At 38.6% G+C, this 10,698-nt stretch overlaps 1 protein-coding gene across 4 annotated transcripts in view; it reads left to right on the top strand.

Moving 5' to 3' along the window:
• Positions 1 to 10,698, top strand: part of RNASEH2B (ribonuclease H2 subunit B) — a 47,831-nt gene that overhangs the window by 6,800 nt on the left and 30,333 nt on the right. For 3 of the 4 annotated variants that reach the window (XM_025207206.1, XM_014521156.2, XM_006026279.2), the window contains exons 2-3: positions 4,427 to 4,498; positions 8,130 to 8,237. In XM_025207206.1, the coding sequence (XP_025062991.1) occupies positions 4,427 to 4,498; positions 8,130 to 8,237 (180 nt within the window). The remainder of the gene's footprint in view (positions 1 to 4,426; positions 4,499 to 8,129; positions 8,238 to 10,698) is intronic. The other variant, XM_025207205.1, reaches the window with a different exon arrangement.

Here is a 10,698-nt window from a genome sequence, read left to right on the forward strand (position 1 = left end):
AGTGACATTATCGGCTACACCAGCCAAAAAAACCCAAGGGCCAATAATGTTAATTTTCCTTTTATCAGTGCTGATCTGATATGCGACTGATATATCGGTGCACCTCTTATTAAATTGATTCAGATTTTGTTTATGTTTGAAAGTTTCTATACCGATGATTCTGTAGAAATTTTGGAGGGAAGAATTTTTTTTAAATCTTATTTTTAGAACGATCACTTGAAAAAAATTTTTTGTTGTTTAAGGAGAAAAAGGAGCAGTTGAGTCGCAGCTTCTTACTTTTTCTTTTGCATGCGAGTTGGCAGGTTTTCTGAGAAAATGTCATATATGCCAAAACTAAGACCAAGGCAAGAATAAATGGACAGTGCTGCCAAACCATAGGGCATCATTATGCAGAAATGAATCCTAGGGGCTTTCAAATGAGACTGAGGACCTTTTGTCTTTGTGCAATGAGAGAGGAAGGAACAGACTTGAAAAATCTGGGTCATTGGAGAAGTAGTCGTATCAAAATATGCTTTGTGCTTATTGCTTATAAAATAAATGTGATATATAATTAAATCTCAAGATGACAAATTATAGTTATTTTACATTCTGACGTACTAGCTCATAAAACATTTTAGTTTTATTAAGTTGTATGACCTAAAATTAAAGCATGATTAGTTCAAGTTCTCCTTCTGCTACAAAATAATATGCACTACTAGGGTGTTAGAAAGCATTATCCAGGAATTGCAATTAAATATGAAATTCTGTGAAAGAGTGCAAGTTGAACTTTATATTTCTGTCTTTTCAACAATGTTCCCTAGACAAGTATGCTTGCAAAGATCAGATAGCAGTTAGTTGTGGGTTTTTTATTATTATTTTCTTAATACAGTATGGGATACTTTATATAAATTTATATCATCTTTAAAAAGTGACCTTGAATAAATTTAGGCTGGATATTGGAAGAAGGCTTGTAACTATCAGAACACTGAGGTTCTGGAACACAAAGAAATTGTGGGGACGGTAACCTCATTATATTTAACATAGAACTCCATCAGTTTCTGAAAGGAATTATATGAATTGATTAACTGTGATATCAAGGGACTGGACATGTGAAACTTATTGCCAAAGGATGTTGAGGAGTCCAATAGGATAACTGGGTTTAAAAGGGATTAGACAGATTTATGGAGGATAGATCCATTGGGAACTATTAAATGCAACAGTCAGGGATGTAACCTTTCCATAGTGACTGAGATAATATGACAAGGAATGGATCACTCTACACTCACTCTGGTGCATACATTTTTCCACTAAAGTATCTACTGTTTGCCATTGTTTGGAGAGAGGGATTTGGACTGGGTGGGCATTTGACTGGTCTGAACCAGGCTAAAAATTCTTACATTATTGTGGTGTCATAAAGAGAGCACAAACTCTAAAATTTCAGAAGTTTGAACATCATTAAGAAATGAAATGCAAAGCTGGAATTTTCAGAGATGATCCAGCAGTTGATGCACTTGCAGAAAGAAACCCTATGTTGGCATGTTGAAAAGAGCTGGTTGGCTCAGGCAGTCATGGGCTCAGTTGCTCCTGGTCCCATACTGCAAGTCAAGAAATCAAGTCCTAGCTCTGATCCTGATGTTTGCCAAGTCATTTAATATTTATGTAAATTATGCTATTTTAAATTATGCTAATGAATACTTACCTCATTAATTATTTTTTACCCTTGAGACCTAGTACAGTTCCACATCTTAAGCTTTAAGCAGTACTTGGGTATCTTGGTGTCTTAAGTGCAATTCTCTTTTACCTTGATTGTGTCCCTGAAAGGCTATGAACACAAAAATTGGAACACTTTCTCTTCCTCCTTGCCATTTTTTTGGTTATGTCTACACCATGTCCCCAGTGCTTTTGAGCAGGGAGGCTGGTGAGCAGGCTTGTCTCCTCCACCCCCAATTACATATTCAAAACCCAGTAACACCATGGTGAAGCAGCTCCAGGGTCCTCCCACCATGGCCACCCTCTAGTGTGCTTGAGAGTGGTTTTGCAGGTACCTTCCAAGCAGCCTCACAGCTTTGTTTCCAGGTTTGCCATACAGGAGCGGCTGTGGGGGGGTTCTGTAGTATCCTTGGGAATATTGCTCCATGAGAGTGCTGGGGACATAGTGTTACCCTTAGGTGATGTTGAAGCCTTGGTGCTAGTATGCATTTTAGCCTTAATGCTAACCTGAAGGCATGTTACAGTTTTTCAGGGACTGAGCAGGATCTATAAGACCATACTTGGACACTTAACAGCTAGAATAGGATCCACCCTTTGGATGATTGAAGGTATTACTAGTCTTAATCAGGCATTCTAACAGAGCAGTAGCATTTGAAAGTTGGAGTGCAGCATGGTAGGTGAAATACTTGCCATAGTCACGTGCACTAAATTAAAGCCACCAGCTCTAAGGGTGCTCTGGGAGGCAGGGGGACTTTAATCAAAGTGCCTGGAGCATCACATGTATCTGTGTCCCCATGCTGAAAAATGGTGGTGGAGGCGCTTTACCTAAACCTTGTTGAATGAGCTTTAGTTAAAGCACCCTCACTACAGTCTGCTGGAGTATGGTAATTACCACGCTCCAGCAGACGCAATTAATCAAGTCTGCTCCGTCATGCTGTAATTACAGCGCATTAGAGCAACCTTGCTGCAGGTCTGTAGGCACCCAAAGGTTCCTAATTTCCACATGGTTCATGAATAAATTGAGGTTATTGAATTTGAGAGAGGGCAGTTTCAGATTGTATATTAAAACTTTAAATAGACTTTGTCAAAATGTCTCCATCTTACACGTGCTGTGCAAAGGGTGCTTAGGCAAGCAGGTCAGCAAGGAATGGAAAAGAGTTACAGTTCTGCAGATGACATGCATCTTTAAATAAAATCTTAACTTTCTATTTCCAGATCTTTTAATAAGCTATTCTTTTGGGGAGAAAAATTCTCAGTGTTCTCTTAAAGGGGTTTTTCCTCTTGCGTAATTGATAGATATTTACAATCTTATGCTTGCTTTGTTGGCAGCTTTTTGCCTGGGAATTCCATATAATTTGATATCAGCCTATTAAATAGAGGACTGTCTTTAAATTTACTTATGAAATATATTTTACATTATTCATAATTGCTTCATATGTATTGGAGCTTTATATTCATTTCCAAATTGTTAACCTGACTGTACCAGCGAATACATTTTTATTGCTGTATTCAATATCTGTCTGTCTGTCTGTCTGTCCTGAAAATACTATTATAAATCAATTGACAGCTGATTAATTTTCACTTTCCTCTGTTTGTATACATATATTTTTTCACATTTCCCTGATTGAAAGTTTGACCTCGAGGAAATGTGATAAGGTTTTCCCCAAGATTTTAGAGTGGTAGAAGGTTAAATGTGAAACAGCTCTGGATGCTTTTAAAAAGTAACTTAAATTATTTGTTTTGATCTTATCTTAACATTGACCTGCTTTAAAATCAGAGACACTTCCACAACAGGGAATGTAAAAGTATCAGAAATAGTTACTTTGGAATAATTCCTTAATTTACCTGTTTTGCTTCATGTTTTCTAGGGTTTTTTTTTTTAAATATCAGATTCAGGATAGCAAAATTTCCATTGTAGATTTCATTAAAGCAGACACTTCCTTCTGGAATATTTTTAAAGACTGTTCAGTGTGAGTTGATGTACACTACTTGGATCACAGCTGGCCAATACGTACCACAAGTGGCATTGGCAGTCTCTGTATGTGGCATGCAGTAGTCCAGGGAGGAGGTGAAGAGCAGCAAGCAGAGCAGGCAGGGAAAGGGGATCTGGCTGAAATTGATGCTCTTTTCATCTTATATTGGGGCTAAAAAAGAGCAGTAATCAGATAAGTATCTGCTAGATCAGTAGGGATCAACATTTTTTGGCAAGCATACCACCAAATAGTCCCCATTCCTTCCTCAAGTGCCACTCTGATCCCCTTGCTCAGTTTGCTGCTCTGCTTTCTACTCCTTAACCAGTCTGCTTCTGTGCTGCCTGTCCCCCCTAATCTGTCATGTACCTTGTACACAGGGTGCTTATGTCACCTTGAAGTACGTGTGCTGCTGCAGGTTGGCCACTCATTCCTAGATGATTCAAATTCTTAGAGGCTTCTTAAAGAACATCCTCTCCATATACTGCCACATAACTGAATTCTGGAAAGTCCTGCCCTTACAACACATTCTCTTTGCACACGTTTTGTCTTCAGCGATTACATGTTTAGGGCCAAACATTTGAACTGCATTCTGAACTACAGGAGAGCTCTTGTTGGCTTCAGTGCTGATCATTGGATATGCTGTTTATAGCTTTTAGGAGAAAAAGATTATACCTTTCTAAAAGGTAAATTAATTCCAAGTGCTTTGGTGATGTATGGCAGAATTGGAAATAATTTTCAATTTATGAATGTATAATTCTTTTCAGAATCTGTTACTGAACTCCCAAAGAAACCTGGTGGTGGACCTTTGTTTACAAGACTGCGCAATCCTTGTACAGGCAAGTTTGGAACATTGATGTGATGTTGTTTAATGTTATAGTTGATTCTGCTTCTTCCACCAGAAGATTAATACTTTGCAAGTTGAAATGATGATGATAGTGTGAATATCCTCTGCCAAAGATATTGGTGGTGATGCCAGATAGTTAATTCAGTGCAAACATTTAGGATTTCCTTTATAATTTTAGTTGGTGGAATTATTTATTCAACAGGAATATTGGCATCACAAGAAGCAGTATCATTTCAGTTCTTTCTTTTAGATGCATTAATTTTGGGGGGATCCATGGTGCAGGGTTTTATTTTTAAATCCAAAATTAGATTCTTCATCTATTCATTTTATGCTATAAAGCAAACAAGTAGAGTTAAAAGAAATTACTTTACTCTGCTTGCCAAACTTTTTGGGGCTTTTCATTTTTAACTCTCATTTTCTTTTTTACTCAGTCCAAAGGGTGGTATCTCTTTTCTTGTTAGTAGATGATGGTCTACCTTGAATTAGAAACATATTGGGAAAACCAAATAATGTAGAAAATGTAATGAAATTCCCACCAGTCCCCCAAACAATCATTCTCTTTTTCTTTAGTTGTATAGCCAGAGTATCTTTAAGCTGCTTTTGTATAAATTTTTCATTAAAATAAACTGAATCGGTTTTATTTTATATTTAAACAGAAATTCTTTACATTTAAAGTATTATGTTTGAGAAATCTGGTTCAGTTTTTTTTTTAATTTTCCCTCCATCAATTCATTTGCTTTCTGTAGTGGTTTTTTGTGGGGGGGCGGGGGGTTACAAAAAAGATCACCAGTTACATTTAGGATGCTACAACACGCTTGAAGAATTTAATTACAAGTGCAGATAATTTACTGGTTGCCACTGATGATTAAGGTGCAGATTAATCAAAGACAAAAGATGCAGAATGGGAAGACACCACTAATTCTGTGAGGTTTTTTTTTAAATACTTTATTTGTAATCTATCTTTACAAAATATAGAAACATTTTATCGAAATGTATAACTTCCACCTGCTGCACTGAATTGGTGTTGCAGTTTATTATCTCAGAATTGAAAAAGGTGGAGGCGAATTTACATTTTACAGTGGAAGAAGCATTCTGTTCATCTTGTAGAATCAGATGCTGGCTAGGGGAAAAGCTAGAAGTTTAGTTATTGACCTCAAAGTCTGGGTGTGTGACTTTTAAAATGAACAGATCTGTGTTAGACCTGTATGGATCTGTGATTGGATAAGGTAATATAAGGTTCTGAATGGAAAGGTAAAGTAACACCCTCTTAATGCCTGTTTTCTCATGTTTGCAGTTTAATAGTATGTTGTTGATGCCAAGTATTGCATAGATACCCATTTGATACACTCAGTTTGCTATATAGTTACCACAATACTTATTGCTAAGTTAGTTAATACAAGATGCTGGGTACCTTTACAGACAGATGAAAAGAGATTAAACCTTTGTTTTTAAGCATTCATAATCTAAGGCTTCCATCCAGCAAGTGAGAAGTTGCACAAGAAATCTGTAGCAGAGTGGGAGATAGATGCCAAGTCTCCTGAGTCCCAAATATATCTCCCTGCCCTGTAGAACTGCCCTTCCTGATCTGAACAGGGTTGACTAGGTGGTAGTGTGCAATGGTTGTGGCTAAGGACAAGTAGTATTTCTTGATTTTGGTCTAGCATGTTTGCATGGCATGCATGTTGCTTGTTCCAAAGATTAACCTCTTAGCTATAGTCTCTACAGTCTGTATTAGCTGTTGAGATCACCGCTACACCTGAGCTATGCCGTATGTGGAAGAACTTTTTTTCTTTTAATACATCAGTGTGAATAGCACAAAAATGTAAATAATGTAAATGCAGTCTCTTGTGAGGACTTTTGGGAGTTGGCTGATCCTTGGCACTGAAGTGCATAAATTAATGACTGAAACCTCCACTCCCTTCCTTCCCGAACAGTAACAGATGGAGTATTTAAACCATAATCTGAGAGGGCATTAAATGTATGGTAAACCCTCTGGATGTAAAAAACCAACCACTTCCAGGAATCCATGTGCCTGCCTGTTTAAGATGGCCTTTGTTTGCTGGTTCAGATTCCTAGAAATAGTTATTTATGACAGAGCTTCCCAAGCAGTACTAGACCACGAAGGGTTGGCTGCCGGGTCATCTGTCCGCCCAGGTTAAAGCTGGACGGTGGGGCAGCCCCGGGAGGCAGCCAGCTCAGTGCACCCTGTCCTGCTCCCACCATCATGGCCACGCCCGCCGAGGCACTGCTCACGCAGCAGGTACCACGGCTTGCACTGGGCTGGGCAGGGCTCTCCAGGCCCAGCCACAGCTGGGAGTGGAGGGATGCAGGCGGGGAAATGCCCAGGGTGGAGGCCAGGAAGGTGGCTCTGCTGCTTGCTCCTAGAGAAGGCAGCGGAGCCCCTTCTTCCTGGGTAGCCCCAGCTGGGTCCCCCCAGGCCACTGCCTGTGCAGACCTCCCCTGCAGGGTCCCTCGGTGTCCACAGCTGCGGTGCCCCAACCTGATCCGATCCCTTCAACCTTCCCCCCTCACATAAAAATTAAATGTAAATATGCAGATTCAATTTAAATGTATAAATTTGGTTGCTTCTGTACCCGGTCCACCAAAATTCTTTGAGTGGGTTTGCCAGTCCTCAGTATAAAGAAGGTTGGGAACCACTGATTTATGGTAACTGCAACAGCAGTTGTGATGTCATCTTGGAGAGAACCCTGCCCTGAGATTCCCTGACAGAACTCATTATTTGTACATACATGCAGCTTTGAGGCATTGTAAAAAGAATTATTGCATCACAGATATTCTTACCACCCATGTTCGTTCTTCACAAAGTTGATGGATTGAGTACCCTGCCAGAACTAATTAAGCCTTGCAGATTAGTTCTGGCTAAATCTCAGTGGCACCTTCTAAAATCCTCATTGATTTTCCTTAATACTTATGGAGAATGTTGACATTGCATCCTATATGAGTTGTGAACAACAGAATAATCCATTCCCCTTTAACCACCCAAACTAATTAGAAACATGGGCAGTTTGCTGGAGGAGCCTGAAACAAAACAATTTTTCTTTTCTGAGCTTTTGAGATACTGGTGGCTATCTTGCAACCCCCTTCTTCATTTGCTTAATTTATCCCTTAATCTCCCCATTTACAGTCACCTACCATTTAAAGCAACACATAAAAGACTGGAGGAAAAAACAAAACAAATAACAAACACAACTAAGTGGTACTTGAAGAGTTGGGATTCTTATAGTTCCTTGTCCCCTGAATCGGATATTTCTGAGATGGCTTCAAAAGAGGGAGAGGAAAATACTGGATACCATCTCCCACTCTCATACAGACAAAAGCTAATTTCTTATGTAATCTGATTTGGGTTTGAATCAAAGGCTTTGCATTGTAAGATGAACTATTCACACTTCTTATTTATTGATTTAAATTCAGTTGGGATTATAAAGCTGGTAAATGAACATCTGTATATAATAGTTTTCTTTGTCTAAGCTTTCTTTGTAGTTAAAGTTTATGTAGAATGTATGTATGTTTATGTATATATTAGGCACATTCTTCAGACGTATTGGATATTCTTTTGATTTTTCGTGAAAGTTTACAAATACAAACCAGATTTCTTTTAACAGGAGAAGCAGCCCTCTACTTATTCAATAGCAGTGCACAGCAGCTGTTTGAAGTAAAAGCTTTTCATGAAGAATATCATTCTTGGTTTATAGGTCAGTCTGTTCAACAGGGTGAGTAACATTGTGTATCCTCTCCCCACCCCTATTTGTAAGTAATATTTGTACATTACCCCCACCCCACCCATAAATTTATGGGTGTGTCTCTTAGTTGCTGAGTGTAGCTGCACAACATCTCCACCTTCTGAAGCACTCGCATGCCATCTGCATTTAGCCAGGGCTGGGGCTTTGTGGTCTTCTCTTTAAAAGACTGCCGTTGGCAGCTTCAATTAGACAGATGTTCATGTGTCTTGCAAAAAAAAAATCTAATTGCGTTAAACACAAGTGCCACAAAGTGTTTAGCTTGTCTTGTCAATCAACTTGACAAGCTCTTGTTGTGTATACATATATTTTAAGTTTAGAGGGAAAAGGATAGATGAGCCTGAGCAAGACAAAGGCTTATTTTAGTAGTGAAATGAATTCCAAGCATTGAAACATTTGGTCCCACTTGCTTTCATCTGGTACTGTGGTCCCCAGAAGAGATTTGGGATTTTAAGATGATAATTCATTTCTGGGGCTTTTTTCTCAGAGTTCCATTACCTGGAGCAAGTTCTGTCTGTAGCCATTACCTCATCCTAGCCCATCTTTATAAACAGAAGGTAGATGATCTATTTGCTCTCCTTTCTGAGCATGTAACAGTGCTTTACTGATAAGAAAATCACTGGAGGAAGGTTTATTTTCCAGTCAAGCTACAGATCATGCAGAAGCTTACTCATAAGATCATCTTGCATCCTGTTTTACCTGAAGTTTTCTAGAAGGAAATGTAATATTTTGAGAGAGAGGAACAAACTTTTTTAAAGAAAATATGATTTTTTTAAATTACAATATATAATTACACTTATACTTTTACACTTATACACTTATACAATGTATAATTGTACTTATAATTTTGTACAATGTATAATTACACTTATAATTTTACATTTTATTTGCACAGATGCACTGGGTAATACAAGTAATGTCTGTATACCTTGGTTTACTCTGCCAGTACGGGGAGCCAAGAGAGTGGGCCTGCTTCATGTGACTACTCATTAAATTTTCCAGTTCCCCCTCCACCTTTTGGTTTGGCCCTTGAGAAATAGCTAGCCTCAGGAGTCATCACCTGAACTTTGTTTAGGAGCCTGGAAAATTGTCCTTCACTCCTCTGATTGTGGCAGGGTGATCTGTAAAACTAACCTCAGAAAAAGAAAGGGGAGATGGGGTGTGGGGGGGCGTTGTTTGTTTTGTTTTAAGTTAATTCTTCAGCTTTTTAGAAGGAGCATGGTGTTCAAATGATGCATCAATTAGAAGTCAGAAGCAGAATAGCTATGTTCTTCCAGTGCGTTGTAGGGGTTAATTAGCCCTGCTGAATGACGGGGCCAATTAATTGATCTTCACGTGACACTGCACAGACTTGTCTTCTATGCTTCTAGTATAAGCAGTAGCTCACCTGGCATAGCATAGTGTGTTAGTGGACACTGCTGCCAGACAGAGTAAGGTTGCCACGTAATCATATCTTGTGTGTCGTATTTTCTCCCTGTTAGTGAGCCTTTCAGGTTCCTAAATGGGGTTTCCCTTGCTTTCCTTCCATTTGTCAGAGGTACCTGTCTCATATATATGGTACTTCTGCTTCTTCGAGGGATTTGAATACCTGCATTCCTTGAAGGAGGCTGTACTCATGTTTGCTGTGCCCATGCATATTGTGTGCTCTCACTAGCCCATGTTTTTTCTTTATAGACCATACTCAGTGATCATGAAGTACCAATAGACTGCATTTCAGGCACTAAGATATCAGCAATAGCACTTACACTTTTTCCCTAGCAATTTCAGTAACCTGGGTCACATTAGCCAACAGGTCATCTTGGTTAGCCAACAGGTCATCTTTACAGCATTCTCCATCCTCCGTCATTCTGGAAATTCAGTTCTCTGCTGCCTTCCAAAGACCTGTCATTTTAATTGCCTCATCATTATTAACATATTATTTTATTACTGCATGGGTTCTTCTCTCTTTTTCTCTGCAATATGTTACTAGATTAATTAGCTACTGGAAATCTTTTTTAAGGGCACAAATGAGTAGAAGAGAGATGCATTGTAGTGTTTTGTGTCTTGTGTGTTCTTCCCCCAAAGGCAAAAAAACCTGTTATTTTAAAAAAAAAATTGCTTTGTCAAACAAATGATGCTTTCATCAGTCAGATTAGAAGAGAAAAGAGATGATTGTAAGAAAGAACTAACATGGCAGTCAAACTCTAAAGTGAAGAGAAATGGGAAATAAATATACAAAACAATAAAAGAAATAACCTATAATTTGCAAGTGGGCTTGGTTCAGTTACTGGGTCTTCCATTGGAAATTAAAAATTATTTTAAGTAGGAGAATGCATATCAAATTAGTTGTAACTACTGGTACAAATCATTTGAAAACTTTTTTCCAGTAACATTAACTTTAAGAGTTGGGAAATACTGAAGATTTGGGGGGGGGGGGGGGGGGGTTTTTACATGT

The sequence above is a fragment of the Alligator sinensis genome, unplaced genomic scaffold, assembly GCF_000455745.1.
Source record: "Alligator sinensis unplaced genomic scaffold, ASM45574v1 scaffold324_1, whole genome shotgun sequence".
NCBI classification, from domain to species: Eukaryota; Metazoa; Chordata; order Crocodylia; family Alligatoridae; genus Alligator; species Alligator sinensis.